We start from the raw sequence: 21,258 nt of genomic DNA, 5'->3' as shown, positions 1-21,258 counted from the left end.
AGAGAGAGAGAGAGAGAGAGAAAGCAGAGCCCCGCCCCCCACTCCAGGAACAGCTGCGGTCTGCGGAGATCACGGACTGTCTGAGAGGGGCACCCTCCCGGCTGTGTCTCTTGGGGAGGAAAAGGTCTCGGCCTCCCCAGGAACCCACAGAGGCCAGGGCTGGGCGGGCGGCCCCCTGCCCTGCCCGCCCCTTCTCAGTGCGGTCCTAACACTGTGAAGTCTAACGGGACGGGTGAGACGCTCACTTGGGGGTCATGTGCCTCCAGGTCTTCATTCCTATGAGCTGATCGCCCGTCACCCACCCCCAGTGAGCCAGCCGGCTCAGGCCCAGTGTGCCCAGGAGGGACCAGCCCTGCAGGGCCCCATGGGGGCCACCCCCAGGCGCGGCGGGGACCCCAGGGAGCAGGCAGCGGGGACTCACCATCTTGAGCTTGTGCTGCTGCAGGATCTCATCCAGGTTCTGCCTCTTCTTGTAGTTGAAGTAGAAGTTCTTACACTGGGACACGGTCTTGGAGCCCACCATCCGGGCGATGGCCGACCAGTTCCGGCCGTGTTCCAGGAGACCTGAGGGCGGAGGGCAGCGGGTGAGGGAAAGCACCGCCCCCGCCAGGCCCGAGGCTCACTGCGTGGGCCTGAGACCAGGGAGCGGGGGGGGGGGGGGGGGGGGGGGTGGCGCCAGCGAGAATGGGGCTGGGGGCCTGGCCCACAGGCTGCAGGACAGAGACCTGGGCTCCAGGAGATGGGATGGCCAGCCGGTGCCTGTCCTGGGGGCACCCCAGCCAGGGGCTCTGGGGGCTGAGCGCTGCCCAGGCCCAGGATGCGGACCCCCCTGGGCCCCCACCCCTCCTGCCGCTCCGCTGTGGTGACCCAGGGCTGACACACACTCGCAGCTGCAGACGAGGCCTCAGGAGGCCCGGCTGTTTTCCGGCTGCACTGGCCGGGAAAGGAAGGAACGTGTGAGCGGGAAGGCGGGATGGTGAGGGCGGGGGAGACAGTGGAATCCAGGTGGGGCGAGCCGCGGCGAGGAGCCTCTGCATCCAGGGTAACTGGGGCACCCCAGGGCGCAAAGGCCCCCGCTGACACCTAAAGGCCCACTGTGGACTCAGACCACACGGGGCTGGTCTAGGGGCTGGGAGTGGAGCTGCCCCCAAATCACAGCCCCCCATCTCCGCCAGCTTCTCACAGCTTCCTGACATGGGGAGGAGCCCCTAGGAATTGGCAGACCCCACCCCAGAACCACCGAGGTCAGAGAAAGTTGCCTCCATCCCCGCACACTTAGGCCAGAGCAGCACCCCCCCCTTCTGTTTTTAATGCCTTAAACGCCAGGCTCAGCAGAAACACAGCCTCTGCCCCAGCCCCGGACCCTGAGGCGGCGCGGCGCCCTGGGAAGCCTGGCCCCCATCTCGGCCCAGCTGCCCGCAGAGCGCTGGCCACTCAGGCGGCCGTCCGCATGTTTATGCTGTGACTCGGGCGGCAGCAGGCCTCCGGGCGCTCAGGCAAGCAGGTGGGGCCGGCCCACTTCCCCACAGAAGGCGGGTGTGTGTGTGTGTGTGTGTGTGTCCGGAGGCGGCTCCAGCCCTCCAGGGGCTCTGGGGCAGGACGGGGCCCCCTGAGGGCGGCAGGCATGAAGCCTGAGTCACGCTGCTGGGAATGAACTTGGTGGCCTCTGAGCCCAGAGCTAGGCGTGCAACTACCAACGACAGATTTCCCACAGCGAAGTTTGAGGCAATTTTCCTTGAACTGAACCAAGCTGCAGGCAGAGACGGCTGCGACTGAAAGCCTGCAGGGCTGCGGGGGCCCGAGGCTGGCAGTCCCTGTGCGGGCACCGTCTGCCTTCCTTCTGCCCATCCATCCACACATGCGCTGTGGCTGCTACGCACAAGCCTCTGACGGAGACAGAACAGCAGCAGCAGAAGCACCAACTGCCCTCGCACGGCCAAGTGGCCGGGAGTCTGCGAAGCCCTTGAGGCCGAGATCTGTCTCATCCCCGCTGCGAGGCCATGACTGGCTTCCTTCCCAGGATGGGGACCCGCTCTCCCACCTCCAGACCCAGCGGGCGAGGCTGGGGCTGGACTGACGGGCCACCTGCTCCCCTGCAGAGGCCACAGGGCCACGTGGCTCCCGGGCTCCTCAGGGTTCCTCAAGGACAGGAGGAGGGGAGGGCGGGCGTGGGATCAAGTGCAGCCCGGCCCCTGACCTTTCCCTCCGCCGGAGCCAGCAGCAGCTGCCACTTGCACAGAACCTGGCGGAGGACGACGGGGACGCGCGTTTATTTATATTTCCCCAGCCGGGGCCAAGAGAGCCCAGGCAAACGCGTCGGGCCGGAACCCCGGGCGGGCGGGCGGGGGTGGGCCTCCCGTCTGGGCCTCCCGGGGGTGGGCGGGGTGGGAGCAGTGAGCACCCAGAGGGTGGCCTGACCCTGCGGAGGCCGCCGCCTCTGACCTGGGCAGATAAATACGGAGTCTGGCTGGGGGTGGGGAAGGGGCCCACCAGCCTCCCTGAAACAGACGCTCATTAAGGGCCCCGCACGGAGTCGTCCAGAAGCCCGGCCAGGCACCCCGCGTGGTCTCGGCCACCCCTGTTCCTGGGCCTCAGTTTCCTGAACTGCGGTACGAAGGGCCCACCGGGCCCAGGAGACCCCCCTGAACAAGACCCAGCGGAGGTGCCCCCACGACCCTCCGCCCGGAGAAAACACCTCTACCACACGCCAGCCAAGACCCCCAAGGCCTCCCCCCAGACCCAGGTCCTACCGTCGTTCCCGGGAGCCCAGCCTGACGGCCCCGAGGAAGGGGAGGGGACTCTGAGGGGACGGCGCGCAGAACTCCCGAGTCCCCGGCCCCGGGCTGCCACAGTCAGCCCTTGCCACCATGGCCCAAAGCCCCCGCCCCCAGGGCCACTCACTCACATCCTCGCATCTGCGTCTCCCCCTCGGCCAAGTTTTCCGGAAACATACGGCGCGGAGGGCGCTCCAGGGAGAGGAGCTGGGAGCAGCGGGCTGGGAGGCGGGAGGCTGGGCGGCCGCGGTGCCGGCTCTGGCGTCTGCTGGCGGCTCAGCTCAGCCTCACATCCTTCTCCTCCAACAGCGCCAGCGAGGAGGGAGGAGGGCGGGGGGAGGGGGAGGGGAGGAGGGAGGGGGAGAGGGAGGGGGAGGGGGGGAGAGGGAGGAGGATGGAAGGGGAGGGGGAGGGGGAGGAGGAAAGGAGGGGGAGGGCAGGGAGGGAGGAGGGACCTCAGTGGGTGCTGGAAGGTGGTAGGGAAGCACGTCCTCACTGCTGCCTGGCCCAGGGCTTCAGCACTGCCACCCCGATGGGGTCCCCCCTGCCCCCCGCAGCTGGGGCGAGCGAGGGCAAGTGAAGTGCCCTTTGTCGATGGGGGCAGCCGGCCAGCGGGAAGTTGTCAGTGGTACGCTCAGTGGCCCGTGCCAGGCGTCACCAGGGCTCAATGCCGGGGGGCTGCTCTGGGCACCAAGGCGCCCAATGCGGGTGCTCAGCAAGGGGCGCCGGCCTGGAGCCCCCCGCACCCCGTGTCTGCCCGAAGTCCAACGACCCAAACCCAGGGGGGCAGCGGTGCCCTGCAGCCTCCAGGAGCACCTGGGCTCCCTGTCTTTCTGCTGCCTGACCCAGCGAGACGCCTCGGGGCTGAATGTGACCTCCAGACAGAGGCTCGCAGGAGCGGAGGGCGGGCGGGGGAGCATGGCAGGAGCCCAGGTTCCGAGGGGGCGGGCCCGCTTGGCAGTGGCTCCCCTCCCTCTCCCCATCAGTGGCGGTGGCGCGTCAGCAGCGGTAAGAACAGATGAGGACTCAGGAAAACAGAGCTCCTCCGCCCCGCAGGCAGACGGAGCAAACAGCTTCTTCCGCTGCTGCTGTCATGCCCCTGGCGCGCGTCAGATCCACCTGCAGCCGGCCCCCCGCAGCCAGGCCCTCCCGCTCCTGCTCCGTGGGGGCCTCTGGGGGTCGGGGAGGGCTGAAGTGGGCAGAATGGTTCAGCAATTGCAGAGTGGTTTAGGTTTCGGGGAGACTGTAATGCGGGGGCAGGTTTGGAGTCCCCATAGAGCCCTCTGCTGCTCACTGGACCCAGGTGCCTCTTCCCTCCCTCCCCGAGACACCCCTGAGGACCACGTCAAACTGCTCCCCATACGGACACCTGCCAGAGATGCCCCAGCAGCTCCCGGGAGGTTGAAAGTTAACTGAGTTGAACTTTGGAGCTAGATCCAGGTCATGACCGATTTTTCCAGCTGAGGTCACTGACCTGCTTGCCCCTTTAGCCCTCAGCCTTTCCGTCCTGCCCACAGAAACCCCAAAACAACAGGCCCCAGGTCTCCAGAGTACCCCGTTCCTGGCGCGTGCCCCCGGCCCTCCTCCTAGGGCACCCTGCCAGGGGAGGGCAGCAGATCCCAACCGTGCCAGGCCCCTAGGACTTCCCTCCCCCACAGGGAGCTCCGAGCGAGCTTTCCCGGATGCCAGTGCGATTGTGTCACTCCTCTGCTTCAAATCTTCCGATGACAACCCAAAGCTCTCAGAATACAATCCGAAGGCCTCAGTGCGGAGCCAGCCCCACCCACCTGTCCAGCCTGCCTCCTACCCCATCTCCTGGTTCACTCACTCCAGCCCCTGGGACCCCGTGTCCAGCCCTGGGATGCGCCCCAGGACATTTGCACCAGCTGTTCCCACTCTGCCTGCAAGGCTTTTTCACAGATCCCCCTGTTCTCCTTCGCAGCTCTGGGCCCCAGGGACACCTCCTCAGAGCAGCCTTCCTTGATCACCCTCTGCAAAGCTGCTCTCCCAGCCGCTCGGCCATCACAGGGTTTTACCGTCACGGCTGGGCTTGCAGGAGGCGTTCAGCAGATGAACAAAGCTCTGGACTTTCCAAGCCCTTGGGTCTGGGGCTCCTGGGACGTAGCTGCCCAAAGAAGAAGGGGCTGAGGGTCTCTCCCTGGAGGCGCCCTGGACCAGTCCAGAAGAGGCGGGAGGAACGCCGCATCCCACCCAGGGGCCCGCCACCCATGCTCTGCACCGCTGCTCAGACAGCAGGTTCTGCCAGCATCCACTGCGGTCTGGATTCCCCAACCCCACTTCTAATTTCTAAGGAAGTAGTTTAGTTCTGAAAAGTTGGGGCAGGAACTAGGAAGTGAAATTGACCAAGACAGGAAGTCAAGCCAGGAGGTCTGAGTCACAGACTCCGAGCCTGGAATGAGGTTGAGGGCGCAGAGGGTGGCTGCAGAGGGACATCCCTCTCAGCCTGGCCAATGGCCACACAGGCCGCCCTCAGAAGGAGCTATGCACGCACCGTCCAAGGGCCTGTGACAAACCGTTCTCATGGGACCAGGGACTCAGTCACCAGCGTCCGGTATCCCTGTCGGGCCCCTGCCCTGAGTCCCTCCGAAGCTGCTACCCTCTCCCCTGGGAACCCCACCCCCCGAGCTCAGATAACCTGGACTGGGCCCCTTCTAGCGCCTGCGAGCCCCACACTGCCACCCGCCCGAGTCCTGGGGACGTCACAGCGGTTCTCTCTGGGACCAGCAGCCCTGTCCATCGAACACACTCGCCCCCCCCCCCCCCCCACAGGCCCTCCAACCCTGAAGCCTTCCTCTCCCTGCACCCACACCTCTCCCGCCAACTGCCACGTTCCAAAGGAAGCTCCCATTTGTGAGACTTTCTGCCCAGAGCACGACCAATGGAGGGGAAGGAACCCGGCAGCCTTAGTCCCAGCTCCTGCCACTTCCTTGTTCCGGACGCTCGGTCCTGGGCCGGTGCCGCACGGTCCAGGCCACGCGGCCGGCAGCCTCACGGGGTGCCGACCTGCGCCAGAGCTTCGGCACACCGGCCTGTCCTGACGCCCCGGCGAGTTCTGGACGGACAGCTTCACACCTGAACCTGACTTACCTTGTGCTTTTCGTCTACTCTTTCCAAAGCCATCTGTGCTGCCCGCGGGAGCCTCGGTTTCAGCAACAATGTCTGCAACTCACAGCCGTGCTGTGACCTCGCTACTCCTGCCCGACACACCGAGAAAAATGCTGACGGAGGGGCCAGGAGCACCTGCGTGGGCCCGCGGGCGGCCCTGCCTGCTCTCTGGGGAAGCCGCGAGGCGCCACCAGGCTGCGCTGCTCCCGCTCGGCCCTCAGCCTTTGGGCCTCAGCTTTCTCCTCTGCGAAGCAGAAGTCACGCATGTGTGCGTGTACACGCGTATGCATGTGCAGGTGTGTGTTCATGTGTGGGGCACCCACCTCGAGGGTCCCCCGGGAAGGCAAGGACAGTCCGTATGGAGTGCCCGGTCAGCGAGCCCCTGCTGCAGAGGGACAGGCCCCCCCGCGTCGGCTGCTCTGCATCTCCCCGAGGATGCAGGAACCCAAACGTGGACATGTGGGCGTCCTACGGGGGTGCAAGTGGGCTGCCGTGGGCCTGGCGTTCCCAAGGTCTGGAGCCTGCCCCTGGGCCTGGCTGCACCCCCACCCCCAACTTTCTCCACCGCAGAAGCCTGTCTGCCACAGTTTGGAACACCACACTGTCTCTTCCAACAACCCTCCTCAGGTGCCCACACTGATGCCGCACCCAGGGGCCCAGCACACCGGGACCGGGCCGCGTCGGCCGCCTATGCTGCGAGTGAGCCGCTGTGGGGCTCCCCGGTGTGAGCCCGGGGCACGTGTGTCCCCGCGATGGGCACAGCTCTGCGGATGGGGACTCACACCTCCGCTCCGAGCCTTAGACCCTCCATCCGTGAAAACTGATTACGCCAGCCAGTGCGCACAGCCCACGTGGTTTCCCCCGCACTCCCGGAGAAAGGCGGAAGCCTGAAGTCACTGGGGGACAGGGCGGGGGCCGGCCTGGGCTCCATCTAGCCTGATGGGGCTTTCCTGGGGCCACCAGCACCTGGCACAGCATGGAGCTGGGCCCGTGTCTACTCCTGGTCGGGAATGGTGGGGACTAGGGGCTTCCCCACCCCTCCACGGCTGGCGCCTGCTCTCGAGAGAAAGGGGGCTGGGGAAGGGGAGGAGCTGCCCGCATGGCTGGGTCAAGACTCTGAGCCAGGCCAGGCTGACCTTTCCCAGGAGAAATAAGAGCCGCACATCCCGGCCCAGGCCTGGCCTGCCCCTCCTGCCCAGGGTGGCGCTGGGCCCAAGGGCGGGCAGCCAGCTCCCTGGGGCTGCCCGATTCCTGGGGAGGCAGCTTCCTGCACATGCTCAGTCCCAGCTCGGCCAGAGCCCCGGGGCAGGCAGCCCCGACCCCACACACACAGCGGGGAGGGTGCCTGGGGCCTGCCTGCCTGCCGAGGCTCAGCACAACAGCCGGGCTCCACCCCACCGCGGGAATGCTGGGGTCCCCACGGCCCCCCTCTTGTGCATCTCCCCTCCCCCTCTGGGCTTCACTAGCCTCCCACTGAACCGCACACTCTGCCACAGAGACGGATGCTGCGTGTGCTGCCCCCCCATTCGCAGCAGCCGGGCACCTGGGCTCGCTCGTGCAGTCTGCATACCAGCCTCATTCCCACGGTGGTTCAAATCCTAGTTCCACCACTTAACAGCTGTGTGACCTGAGGCAGCTCACATACCCTCTCTGGGCCTCAGTTTCCTCAGCTAGAAAAAGGAACGATAATAGCACCCGCTTCGTAAAGTTGATGGGGATGAAGAGACTGAACACACATAAAACTTTTAGCTGTTCTGAGCACCCAGGAGAATCGAGACATGTCCTGGAGAGAGTCACGTAGTGTTCTTATTTCACGCCTTGGGTCTCAACCCAATGCCCCCCACCGGGGAGCGCTCCCCAGCCAGGGGGAAGCCCAGCACCCTAGGAGCTCCTTTCCGTCACTTCACACTGGCTTGGCCCACTTGTCCTAGGTGCAGACAGGGGCCAAGGCCCAGAGAGGTGCAGCCACCTGCTCAGGGTCACACAGCCGGGTCAGGGCTGGGACTCACACCCAGGAACAAAGGCCCCGGAGCCTGCGTGCTGCACGGCGGTTTTGCCGCTTCTCAGCACCCACTGTGTATCCAGGGCTGTACACACATGACTCCTGCACCCGCGTGACACCCCGGGAGGCGGCACCCAGCTGCATTTTAGAGACAAGGGGCATGAAGCCGAGACAGGGAGGGGCCAGGCCCGGGGCCGCTTGTAGTTACTGCGGCAACGGGAGCTCAGTCTGTCTAAGACGGCACCGCCCTGAGCTCTCCTGCCGCCTTTCCCCAAAGCTCCGCAGAGGTGGCCGTGCTGGGTTGAACAGTGTCCCCCTAACACCTGAGAATGTGGCCTTATTTGGAAAAAGAGCTTTAGAGATGTGATCAAGTCAGATGAGGTCACACGGGAGGAGGTGGGTCCTCCTCAGAAGGACATCTAGACAGGGACACAGAGGGAAGCGGGCGTGAGGAGGCAGAGCCGGGGATGCGCCTCCAGCCAAGGAACGCCCAGGACTGCCGGCCACACCGGAGGCTGCGCTGCAGGAGGGAGGACAGGCCCCGACCCGGAGCCTCGTGCACACCCTGGATGTCAGACTCCCGGCTTCCAGAGCTGGGGGAGAGGCCCCCCACGCGCATGTTGACGTGGCAGCCCCAGGAAGTGAAGGGCACGGGTGACACTAATTCCCAGTGCACAGATGAGCCACAGAGGCACAGGAGGGTGCCGGATCTGTCTGAGGCCACAGGCCTTAAAGGGCCAGAGGCCGAGGTCTGGCTTCTCTCTGAGGATGGAGACCCAGTGCAGCTCATGCCTCAGGGCTGGGCTGGGGGGCATCTCCCGGATGGGCTGGACAGGCGCAGGGGTCCCGCGGCCCAGGGACACTGGCTGCTTGCCTCAGGCAGCCCTGCCCGGCAGAGGGGGAGGCCCACCCACTTAAATGACAGGAAGAAGGGCAGGGGTTGACATGTCTCAGGCACAGCTGGCACCCGGGTCCTCTCGGATTTCTGAGGGCTGGGCAGAGGCTCCGGAACATTCTTCACCTCCCCACCCTTGCCCACCGCAGAGGAGTCGCTGGGGTGGCTGGCACCTGCCCCCGCCTCCGCCTGGAACACATGGCCGTCAGCAGCCACCTGGGTGGTAACTGTCCAGATTGCTGTCATTCGTGGCGACAAGCCCGCCCAGACCCCCAGCGCTCACTGCATTATTGCAAATGTCACTGAGCAGGGCCCCGGCGTGACTCCACGCTGCCGGCTCCACGGGCAGGACCAGGATGAGCTCACTGCCACCGCGGAGGACCCAGCCTGGAGACGCTGGGGCGCACGCCCGTCTCAGCGGTGAGTCAGCCCCGGCCGCCCGCCTGCCTCGTTCCGGGGCACCAGGGCTGGGGCTGCCGTGACAACAGAGGACGCCGTGGAAGCTGTGGCCAGCGCGCCTGGGACTCGCGTGGGCAGCTCTTACCCCCCTGCAGTGGGTCCTGGGACAACGTCGCTGCTGACAGCAACGCCCTGGGGCCTCCCGTGTGGTTTAAAAGCCCGCGTGTCCCACACAAACACTCGCAGCAGCACTAGTCACAGCCCCGAAAGGTAACAACAACCCCCGTCCGTGTCCATGAACCCACTGAGCAACGGGGACTGGCATGGGCTCATCCACGCCGCAGGACGTGACGCGGCCGAGAGAAGGAACGGAGCGCTGACTGTGGGCACCGTGGGCGTGCCTCGGACACGGGGCGCTGCTGAGAGGAGCCAGACCCGCCAGACATGGAGGGGCAGGCGCTGGGGGACCCAGAGGCAGAAGCAGGGCTGGCGCGCGGGGTGGGGTGGGGGGGCGGCACTTCCGTCGGGCGCGGTGGAAGGTGCCGGAGCTGACAAAGGGAACGCTCGCCCAGCACTGTGAGTGCACTTAATGCCCCTGAATTATACACTATGAACGGTTAGAACAGGAGGTCCTCTGTGCATTTTACCGAAATTAAAGGGGGCAAACAGACCCCACGATTCCAATAAAGCCTCTTCGGCACCCCCAGCGCAGCACACAGAAACCCCCAGTGGGCGCAGAGGGAAGAGGGACCGGCGCTGTGGCCCCACGGGGCCAGCACAGGCGCCCACGAGCACCCCTCAGAGCCCCGGACGCAGGGTCTGAGCCTGTGGGAGGAGGTGGCTCTTCTCCCGAATCAGAATGAGGCTGAGGTCAAGGGCCGCCTCGCCTTCAGGCTGGGAGCAGCCGCCCAGACAGGAGCCCCGGGCGAGGGGCCTGCTCAGTCTCGGGACACCAAGGCCCCTCGGCTCGCTGTCCCCCGGGGTGGGGGTGGGGGTGGGGGTGGGGGAGCGCGGGGCGGGCAGGCCGCCTGTGCTCCGGGGTCTCAGCCCCGAGGCTGGACGGTCCTCACACTCGCCAGACCCGGGCACCGGGGCCTTTGCTAGAAAGGCTGTTGGTTCCCTCTCCGTTTGCTCCCTGGAGGTCTGGACACAGAGCAGCCATGTGCCAGCTCAGCGCGGGGCCTCAGGGACAGCAGAGCTCGCTCCTGCCCCCCATGCCCCCGAGGCACGCGCTCCAGGACCCAGCAGCGCTTGGCCTATGGAAACAAGACCCCCGCAGGGCTGGGGTCAAGGCACCTGAGAGCAAGAGGGCAAAACGCAGCGCAGGGCCAGCCCAGACTCGGCCTTCCCGTCGGCGCCGGCCGGCCTGAGGGCCCCTCACTGGGCACTGGCGAGCGGGACCGGGCCCAGCCCCAGCAGCGCGTGCCCACCCTCTGGTCCTCGCCGCTGACCACGACACCCTTCCCACTTCACAGATGGGAGACTGTCACCAAGCCACGAAGCGAAGGACCCAGCCACGCTGGCTCGGAGGAACGTGCTGGTGGCTTGAGGGAGGACGGGGGTTGGCACCACAGCACGCCGCTGCTGCCCCCGCCCCCCCCAACCCCTGCAGGGACAGCCTCACCGGGGCCCCACGGTGGTGGCCGCCTATTTCTGAGCCGTAACCCGAGAGCACCTGGGGACACTGGGGAGCCTGAAAACATGGCCGCACACGCCCACCCCCTGGACGCCAACGCTCAGGCGCAGGGGAGGGGGCGCACCCAAGAACAACCCCGAAGCAGAGCCGGCCCCCAGCTCAGGGCTCAGGGAGCCGGCGGACCCTCCGCCCCGACCCCCGCAGACGCCCTCACCTTTCTTGGCCGTTCCCATCTCCTCCTCGGTCCACCGGGAGCTCTCGTTCATTTCCACGGCGGCTGCGAACAGGACACGGTGCGTTGGCAGCGGCCGCGGGGGCGCCTCCTCCGTCCCTGCTCCACGGCCACGCGCCTCGCCACTCACAGCCCGCAGGTGGGGGTGCGATCACCCCATTTTACAGGCGGGGAAACTGAGGCAGTCGGGCGCCTGGACCCACAGAGCTGCCTCTCTGTGCACTTGGCTGGGGAGGAGGGGCCCACCTGGGAGCAGGGTGCCAGCGTGAAGATTGGTGTGGGTGCTGGGACCTCATCTGAGCGTGGACTCTGCTGGGGGCTGTGCAGGGCCCTGCGGGGCATCCACAGCACCCCACTTCAACTGCCACAATCAAAAATGTTTCCAGACGTGGCCAGGTGTCCGCGGGGCGACACGCCTGAGAACCTGCTCCACAGGGCGGCCCCTACAGCCTCCCCCCACGCATCCGGACGAGGAACCCCTCCTCAGGCCCCGTGGCTGGGCCCAGGTCCTTCCAGGCAACGTGCGTACGACCCCGTGAGGAGGGCGGGCATGGGAACTGCATTGGCTCCCCGGCCTCAGCACCCAGGACAGGGACAGGCACGGGGCGTGGGTGTGGTAAAGACCGGCCGACCAGCGGAGGGACAGTCCAGCAGGAGGGACCTACGGGGCAGCAGCTCAGGGGAGAAGAGGCCCCACCCTCATGGGCAACCCCCCACTCCCTGTGGTCTCAGCAACAGCCCCCTTGCTTCCCACGGCACCCCCAGAAAGCGGCTGTGACGTCTGAGGCTGGAGCGGGCCTGCAGGAGCAGCCCGTGGTGCCGCCCACCCCCGCCCAGCCCGCATCCACCGGGCTCTGGGGAGCATGCCCGGGAGTCAGGCACACCAGCGAGCCTCTGCAGGCTCTCGGTCCGCTGGCCCAGACCTGAAGGAGCCGCGTGAGATCTGCGACCCACTGCCCTGGGCTTGAATCCCGACAGACTCCATGTTACAGAAGTCACGTCCCTCATCTGAGCCCCCAAGAGCCCATCCATGAAATGGGTACCAGTGGCCTCCCACGTGAAGCAGGAACCAGTGATTGGAACAGACCCTGGGTGTGCAGGAGGGCGTGTCTGTGACAAATGAAAATCGCCTCCATCAACTCCCACGCCGGGAGGGCACCCTGGTGGCTGGGACCTCAGCCTGACCACTCGGGGCCAGCGGTGGGGGCTCCCACAGAAGCAGGAGGCTGGGCCCCAAAGAGCCAAAACGGTCCTGGTGACAGACGAACATGGGCTGCCCCCCTGTGGCTGCACGTGGGAACTGCGACTCGATCCAACGAGGTCGGATGCCTAACAGGGTCTGGGCAGGGTGGGGACGGGCAGCACTCAGGTCCTTCCAAATAGGGGTGCCAGCCACACAGCTCCAGCAGCGGCCACCGGGTGAAAACGCGGGCCAGGGGTGGCCAGACCTTCTGATTCAACACCAAACCCCAAACTGGCAATCAGGATTTTCATGGGAACCTCAGTTCCGGGACCATCCCGGCTCACGGCTGCTGAGCACCTGCCACGCCCCGGACCGGGGCTGCTGCAGGCTCTGCCCCCCAGAGTCACTGCATCGCTTACGCCGTGGCCACAGGCAGCCACGGTGCCCAGAGAGGTTAAGGAGCACGCCTCAGGTCACACAGCAGGTCCATTCGAGCTGGAGGGCTGAGCCTGCCGAGCCCCGGCGCCCTCCCGGGCCTGCGACTCACCCAGCTCGGCGCTCTGCTGCGGGGTGACGGCCTCCTCACTGTTGGCCTCGTTGGCCATCGAGCGGGTGATGCGGCCTTTGCGCCGCCCCTGGCTGTTGGCAGTTTTGCGGCCTTTGGAGGCCACCGCCTCCTTTTCATCGTTGTCCTCCCCAGAGGTGTCGTCCGCCTTCTCCCTGAAGGCCAGAGAGGGACACGGGGTGGCTTCACCTGACGGGGGTGGCAGGAGGCCAGACGAGCACCGGCCGGCAGCCGTCGGCCAGGCCTGTGGCCCGCAGACGAGGGAGGGGGCGGGTGGCATCTGCCACTTTATTTATCACGAGGGAGGCAGGTGTGAGCTGGCAGCTCAACGGCCTCCTTCTCTGAATGAGGGACGGGGCGGCTAGTGAACTGGATGGCCACTGGGTTCACGCGGTGGGGGTGGGAGCTGCCTGCTCCGAGCGCGACCACGTTGCCACCAGAGACGGGAGCGCTGTGCTCTGCACGGGGCACACAGCCACGTCTCTCCCTGGAGAGACCCTGCCAGCGGGCGCTCTGTGTGCCCCACAGGTCTTACGCAGGCCGAGCCGGGTGTGTGGGGGCGCGTGGGACCTCAAGACCCAGAGCGAGGCCCTTCTCAGAAGCCGATGCAGGGGGCTCTGCTGTGGGGCCGCTCCGATTTATCATTTCCGCCTCCCATTTATCTTCCTGAAGGTCCTCCCCGGAAGTCTGGGAGACGGGGGCGGGGGGGCTAGCCAGCCAGATGTTCTCTGGAACCACATTCCTGAGCCCAGCCCAGGTACCTGGCGCTGAGCCATGCCCGCCCCCCCCCCCAGCCTTTCTCTGTGTGGCTCTCCAGCTGGCCGTGCGCCCCCCGCCCCCGGCAGGCACAGGGGCTGCAGCGCCCAGCTCTGCGAGAACGCACACTGACAGCCATCCTGAGAAGGTGAGGCTGCCGCTGCCTGCATGCCTCGTCCTCCCCCACCTCCGATCCCCGCCCCCTGCTGGCATCTCAGGAGACTAGCCCGAGGACGGGAGGAGATGAGGGGGCAGAGTTCCAAAGTCATTGCCTGGATTTATTAGCTCAGGAGTGGAGCTCAAATGAGCTATCAGTCTGCAAGGTCTCCGGAGGGTTTGAGATAGGAAGGGCAGGCGGAGGGGGAGGGGGAGGGGGAGGGGAGCGGGGGAGGAGGCGGGGAGGGAGGGGCAGGCGGAGGGAGAGCAGGAGGAAGAGCAGGGGAAGAGAGGAGCGGGCTCCAGGGAGGGGCCGGCAGGGACAGAGCAGAAAACAGCGCCCTTCCCGGCGCCAAACCACGGGGCCCTCACACACCTGCATGGGCCCCAAAGCGGGGCTGCGCACGGGCCCAGGGCCCGGCCAGCTGGCCTTACTTGGTCAGCTCCTCCTTGTCGTTCTCCACGTCCGGCCTCTCCTCCTCCTTCTCGGCCTCCCTCTCCTTCTCCTCCTTCTCGTCCTGGTGGCTCCGGGGCATCTGCTGCTGCTGCTGCTGCTGCTGCTGTTGCTGCTGCTGCTGCTGCAGGGCCGGGAGGGGGTGGGGGAGGAACACAGGGAGGCCGGTGAGCTTGCACCTGGCTGGGCAGGCTGGGGGGTGGGGGCGGGGACCCATGGAGTCAGCCGGAAGAGCCTCAGGCAGGGGATGCTGCAGTGTGGGGTCACGGACCCCAGCGCCCCGCAGCCCGCAGGGTTTAGGGAGGCAGGATCATAGGGTGACATGTGGAAAGCACCCGCCTCTGCCACTCTGTGGCCCTGTGACCTTGGCCAAGGGTCTTAGCCCTCTGTGCACAGATGCCTCCCACCACATTCCGCGGGCCTGCACCTAAGCTGGCACGTGGGCACCATGGAGGGTGTTTCCGCGGAGCAGAGGCAGGAAGGCCAGCGGGGTCCTGGGACACAGCCCTGGCCCCTCAGCCCGGCCTGTACCTGACTCAGCCACCTCTCTCAGCCTCTGTCCCCACATTCCTGCAATGACGAGGCCCTCGCAGGGGAGGAGGGTCTCCCACCTTACAGGGAGATCCCCAGCCTCACCACAGGCCTTTCTTCCCTCTCCTCCCCAGTGGGCAGGCCCCCGAGGCAGACACCAGCCAGCCGAGCCACTGACCCTGGGCTCACAGGACAGGAGGGGAAGTGGGAGCAGCCGGCTCCTTCCTGCACTGTCGCCCAACTTCCTTTCTGTCCTGCCTGATGTCTTTTCAAGCACACGGATTCCCTGGGACACCCCGAAGTCTGCCAACTTTCCATCCTGCTGAGCCAATGGAATGAAAATACACCCACTGGGAAGCTATCTGGTGCATACTAGGGCGCAGTCACTCCGATTTCCAAACCAAGGAAAAGAAACCTAAGCAAACGGAGAAGGTGGGCGCTGGGCTGCCGTTCCCCCATCTTTCCTCTGTCCATCGACATGCAAAACTGCCTTGGGGACAACCGGCCAAGACGGAGGCCTAGACTGACACGCTGCGTCTCCCTCCACAACTAAGAAGGAATGCAACTACCGCAAAACCGGAGACAGCCAGAAGTTCCAGAAAACAAACGGAAGCCCAACGTATGAAGTTATAAAGAAGTGGGGCTCGACCGGACGGATAGGAGGCACGAGGTCGGGGTGGAGAGGTCAGGCTGTGCTGTCGGTGGCAGTTGTGCTGATGGTGGTGGGACAGCGGTGAGCACAGACACCCGTATTTAGGGGGAGGCGAGAAGCGCCTGGGGAGCACCCCCCACTGCAGACCAGACACGCCAGCTCATGATTCCAACGCCAGGGAAGGCAGACCCCCATTGCCTTGGACTGTGAGGGCTGGAGGATGTGGGGACAGAGGAGGAGGCTCCCTGCCTCTCAGTGGAGAGTGAATGGCAGGAATCCATCTTGGACCCCCACCCCCACAGAAAATGCCACAGCGTGGTGAGAAGGGTCACCCGGCTCTGACGAGTGCACAGGGCTCCGCCCCTATAGCTTAGGAGGTGTGACAGCCCCACCCAGGAAGCAAAGGTAAACACAAAACTGTCAGGACGGCACAGATCACAATAGAGATCCTGGTGAACGCAGCTGACCAGACAGCAAATATCTAATCTAATGAAGCAGCAGACAGGAAATCTTTCTGAGGCTCAGTTCAGAGCTTTGGTTATAAGAATGCTTAGAAACCTAACAGCAGATCTTAAACAAGATGGGGAAGGAATGAAGGCTAGTCCTGCTGAAATGAACAAAAACACATACGAAACTAGTGGTGGAGGAAAGAAAACCAGGGGTCAAATCAACAAACCAGAACATAGGGAAGGAACAGTCAACCAGGGCATAAAGAGGAGACAAAAAGTGAGGAAAATGAGGAAACCTCTGGGACAGCTATAAGGGGGCCAACATCCGAATCATAGGGCTGCCGGAAGGTGAAGAACTAGAAACTGAAAAATTATGTGAAAAACTAATGAAATAGAACTTCCCTAACTTGGGGAAGGAAATAGACTTCCAGGTCCAGGAAGCACAGAGAGTCCCAAAACAACTAGACCCAGGGAGAACCACTCCAAGACACATTATCATCAAAATGTCAAAAATTAAGGATAAAGAGAGAATCTTAAAAGCAGCAAGAGAGAAGAGAATTAAGTACAAAGGGGTCCCAATAAGACTATCAGCTGATTTCTCAAGAGAAACTCTGCAGGCAAGAAGGGGCTGAGAAGAAATATTCAAAGTAATGAAAAGCAAAAACCTACAACCACGATTACTCTATCCAGAGAAGCTGTCATTCAGAATAGAAGGGAAAGTGCTTCCAGGACAAAGTAAAGCTGAAGGACTTCATCAGATCCAAACCACTGTTACATTAAATGTTAAAGGGACTTGTTTAGGAGAAAGAGGATCAAAACTATGAACATTAAAATGAAAACTGTGTCACAACAACCAACAACAGAAGCTAGGGAACCGAAACAAAGGCAGACTAAGTAGGCAACGAGAGTGGGAAGAGAATTATAGGCATGGGGAACAGATTGGGGGGGTCAGCAGGGAAGGGGAGGAGGAAAGGGAGGGAGATGGTACAGGAATTAAGAAGCACAGGAGGGAGTGGAATAGACAGGAAGATACTGAGAAGAACTATATGCACAACCAATGGGCATGGACTAAGTGGGGGGACAACTGGTGGGAGGGGGTCAGTGGGTGGGGGGGGAGCAGAGGGAAAAGAAATTGGAACCACTGTACAGCATAATCAATAAAGCATATTTTTTTTAAAAGCTGCCCTGGCCTGCCACCCCTCCCCCACCGCTGTGGCTCTCACTCAGGGTGCGGCCAGCTGAGTCTGGGCTGCCATGGGCGCTCCGTGGACGTGGGGCATGCGGTGTTGCCATCTGTACCTGTCACACCTGCCTGCTTCAGCAAGCCTAGGACCCCACACACAGGGTTTTCCAACCACAGGGGGCTTGGCGTCTCCCAAGGTCACCCATGGCTTCGTCTGTGCCAAGAACCCCCAAGTGGCTGCACCTTCAATTCCAAAGCTTCTCTTGCTGTCCCCCTCGCCGGCCACTCTCCTGGGAGCACCGGTCTGCATGCTCTGGGTCTTGGCCAGTGGGGTCTGCAGGCCTCCTGGGATCTTGCAGGCTACTGCCCGGCACTGCACAGCCTGCAGACACAGCTCCCCGCCGGCAGCAGCCGCTCCGGCGCCCGAGACCTGCCCTGACGCACCCAGGGTCTGCTCCGTGCCCGTGGAGCTAAGGCTCCCTCCGGCTGCAGCCCTCCCCAGAGCCCTTGAAAAGCCCACAGAGGCAGAAAGCCCGCTGCACGGCCGTCGCTGTGCTGTGCACATGCGCGTGACCCGTCTGAAGTCCTGAGGGTGACAATGTGGAGGAGAAATCCAGTGGCCTCGGAGATCTGTCCCCGGGAAACCCAATCCCATCAGTGCCCTCGGCTGCCCTCAGGAGGAAAGGTGCAGACACCAGCCGTGAGGGCGCCGCTCCCGGGTCTCGGCCGGGCCCACCCACGGAGCGCAGACCTGCACTGGCCGAGTCTCACGGCCTGAGGCCCGCACCCCAGGTCACCCGGGAGCTCTGGGAAGTCCTTCTCACAGGCCTCACCCACAGCGATCCCATCTGCATCTCGGGGTGAGACCCGGCATGGTGGGTGTGGATTCCCAGGTAATTCTAACGGGCAGCCACGTGTGAGAACTGGTGCTTGAGACCAGGGCCTGGGAAACTCTCCGGAAGGCCCAGCGGGTACCCACGTGAGGGCCACTGCGCCTTCCTTCTGCCACCACCACTCAGCTCTGCCCTGGTAGCAACAAAGCAGCCCAGCTGGAGACAGATGGGCGTGGCTCTGTGCCAATAAGACTTTATTGACAAAAACAAGCTTTGGCCCTGGGCAGTCATTTGCCGACATGGGCTCCCGACTAGCGCTGCTCCAAGGGCAGCGGGCCACCTGTTAGTACTGGAGCAACGCGGATCCGATTCAGTGGGTCCGGGGCGGGTCTGAGACTCTGAATATATAGGCAGCACCCGGGGCCGGAGGATGCTGGGGTGCCGGGCCTCTGGCCAGACAGCAGCTGATGCCAATGGACCTGGGAGAAGCCCTGAAAGCCAAGCCCAAATCTCAAATGATTCTGCAGCCCACGATGAGGGTCCAGCTTTCCTTTCCAGACGCATCATCAGCCAGACCGACAATGGGCTGTGTGCCCAGTGCCTGGCTGGGAATGTCCCCTCCAAACCACAGCACAGCTCTGCGGAAGACCAGAGACGTCAGCTCAGATTCCCAAGGGAGCCGACCTCCGGAGCACCACGTGCTGGACAAGCAGCCTATAACAGCCTGTGCCGTGCTGACACCCCAGGCCACGGGCTGCACGGAAGAGTGTGAACAAACACAGCCAATGCAGACTGAGCCCACAAACACCATCATTGCCTACCTGCTAGTTAACTGAATCCTCCCAATGACCTAACGCTAACTCTGTGTTCTAGAAGAGACTACAAAGACACAGAGAGGTTAAGTCATTTGTCCAAGGCCACACAGCATCTCCTAGCAAGATGCTACAAGGCAGTGCTCTGTTGGCCATCTTGGGCTAGGAGATCACAGATTCCCCGCCCCCACCTAAGCCCCGCTGTGGCCCCCACTTGTCCATTACCTTCACAAGCACACCCTGGGGCCCCAAGGGGTACGGGAACACCAAGCCACAGCAAATGTGGTCCCAGCTATACGGAGCGAGAACGTCAGCTGACACAGACGAGGAACTACAGGACAACAGATGGTGGCCTTGGCGATGAGAAAATGTGAGACAGGCGCAGCACACTGCCCAGGTGGCTGCCCGTCACCCCGACCCCCTTGGGACGAGGGAGGCGGCCTCTGAGCTGAGTCTCCATGGCCTCCGGTAGAGATGGATGAGGGGACATCGCAGGGAGGGGACCTGCACGGGCAAGGTGCGCGGACGTTAGAACACTCACTGTCCTCCCCCAGTGACACACTGGCCGTGGCTAGCGAGCTGGCTGCCTTCAAGGCCCAGGCCTGGAAGCAGGTGGTGTCCACTGGCTGCGGGCAGAGGGGTGGGCTCATGCCCAGGGACAGTGTGGCAGCGGGGGGAGGGAAGAAGGATGGCCGTTGGGTCCGGGGACGAGAGACGAGCCCCGTGTGAGACAGTGCCAGGGATCCAGGCAGAAGTGGTGGGACTGAGTTCTCAGGTGACAGGTCCTCAAAAGCACGTCAGGGGAACCTCCCGAATCCCAGCGACCCCGACTGTGCTCCATCCACCGTTCATTCAACAAACACTTTACTGAGTACGTACTACGTGCCAAGTGTCTCCAGCCGCGGATCCCAAGAGGGGTCTGGCCTTGTGACCCCTTCACCTCTTGGTAGTGGGGGAGGGGGTCCCAGGATCCTGAGGCTGGTGGGAGAGGTGGGGTCAGAGAACAGAATCAAGGCACAAGAGTTTCCTGCTGCTGGCAGCCCCTCCCTCTCACCAATCCAGTCCACCTGGGCAAAGGCAGACGGGAGGCCCCCTGTCTGTGAGGGGCGTCTCTCTCTGAGACGGCGACAGAGGTGGCCTGGAGCCGGCTCCAACCAGCCCAGGGGACCAGACCTCAAAGTTGGCTTGAACATGGCTCAGCAGCCATTATTAAACAGTGCAATATATAACCTTATACTTAGAAGGTTATAATAAAAACGAAGGTAGTAAGGACTGGAAACTTTTACCCCCAATTACCTGACTATATCTGGATGTTACCGAAGAGGTTATACGTGGCAATCGTATCTACGCGGCGGACGCGGGACACGATGTGAGTCCCACCCAGCCCCACACCCGCAGCAGCCCCGGGGTGGCCTGGCGTCCACTCGGCGGGAGCCGTGAGCCCAGGGCCATCGGAATGGGCCTTGGTGCGGGGCTGTGCCTGGGAGGCTGGCTGCTCATCACCTACCAGCACCCCACCGCCAACGCACCAAGAGAACCTAAGCGGCACTTCACACACACACACCCGTGACGTCGGTTCCGTCTGCGGGCAGACACGGTTTGTGGCAGCCAAAGTCCTGCTTTAAGCCGTCCAGCAGATCCTGTCCCGCCAACTGGGGGTAAAATCTGAGCGCGACCCCCAACTAGCCCTGCCCACCAAGGAGGCCACACTGTTTCTGCCGCAGGGCCTTTGCACCGGCTGCCTGAGCCCTCAGGTCTGAGCCCAAACGACACACACACCCCAGGGAAGCCCTTGGGACCAGCTCCCTTAGAGCTTCCTTCCCTCAGGAGCAGCCTGGCTCCACCGGGTGGGGATCAGCTCTGGGACCTCGCCTGCGTGTTCACTGTGGAACCAACCGGAATGGCAGGTACAAACAGGGCTCTCTGTCACTAACCCCTGACTCCTGGCAGCCCAGCTTGGGGTGCCCAGATGCGAGCCCTGTCAGACCCCCCACCCACCCCCTGGGGTGATCCACACGCCTGTTTTCTGGGCGGGACTCACATGGGTCACATCCTTCAATCCCTTTGATGTGGTCACGCAGCCAACGCGTCATGGCCCGTGAGAAGGCTGTGTTTGTCTTCTCCCAAAACAGCAGCCCAGCTTGACTGGTCCCTGGGGCGCAGCCCGCTGCCTCCCGGGGCCCCACCGCCAGCTGCCTGGCTGAGAACAGTGTGCCCTGGGATGCGCCTGGGGGACTGTGGCCCGAGGAGCCTCCCGAGGGTCTGTTCCCACTTAGACACAGCTGGGTGGGAACCAGACACATCTGCTCACTGGGGCCCTGAATCCAGACAGTCCCGCCCAGCGCGGCCGGCCCCCAGCGGACCGGACGCAGCTGCCGCCCGTGAGCTTGGGCTGCCGGGGCAGTGGCCGACCCCTCGCTGGACGTCCCTCCCTGCCCGGGTGGCCGCATGGGGTGAGATACAGGAAGATCACGCTCACCCAGAAGCACAGCCCAATCAGGGGACAATTTGGTCCTGCCCGGCCTGCCACCTGTCCCCACCAGCCTTCACCTGGTGAGCTGGCCAGGGTGGAGCCAGCACCAATAAGACGCACAGTGGCTGCACCCCCAGGGTGGGCTGT

General features: G+C 64.0%; 1 protein-coding gene across 1 annotated transcript in view; it reads right to left on the bottom strand.

Moving 5' to 3' along the window:
• NCOR2 (nuclear receptor corepressor 2) overlaps positions 1-21,258 on the bottom strand; it is a 158,054-nt gene that overhangs the window by 45,627 nt on the left and 91,169 nt on the right. Inside the window, exons 16-19 of the mRNA XM_090291290.1 lie at positions 14,160-14,302; positions 12,795-12,967; positions 11,047-11,109; positions 422-564 (exon numbers count right to left, since the gene is read on the bottom strand). Coding sequence (XP_090147416.1) covers positions 422-564; positions 11,047-11,109; positions 12,795-12,967; positions 14,160-14,302 — 522 coding nt within the window. The remainder of the gene's footprint in view (positions 1-421; positions 565-11,046; positions 11,110-12,794; positions 12,968-14,159; positions 14,303-21,258) is intronic.

Source organism: Furipterus horrens, unplaced genomic scaffold (assembly GCF_987537825.1).
Source record: "Furipterus horrens unplaced genomic scaffold, mFurHor1.1.pri manual_scaffold_11, whole genome shotgun sequence".
Classification (NCBI taxonomy): Eukaryota; Metazoa; Chordata; class Mammalia; order Chiroptera; family Furipteridae; genus Furipterus; species Furipterus horrens.
Note: the sequence above shows the minus strand (reverse complement) of the source record. Positions and strands in the feature narration are given on the sequence as shown.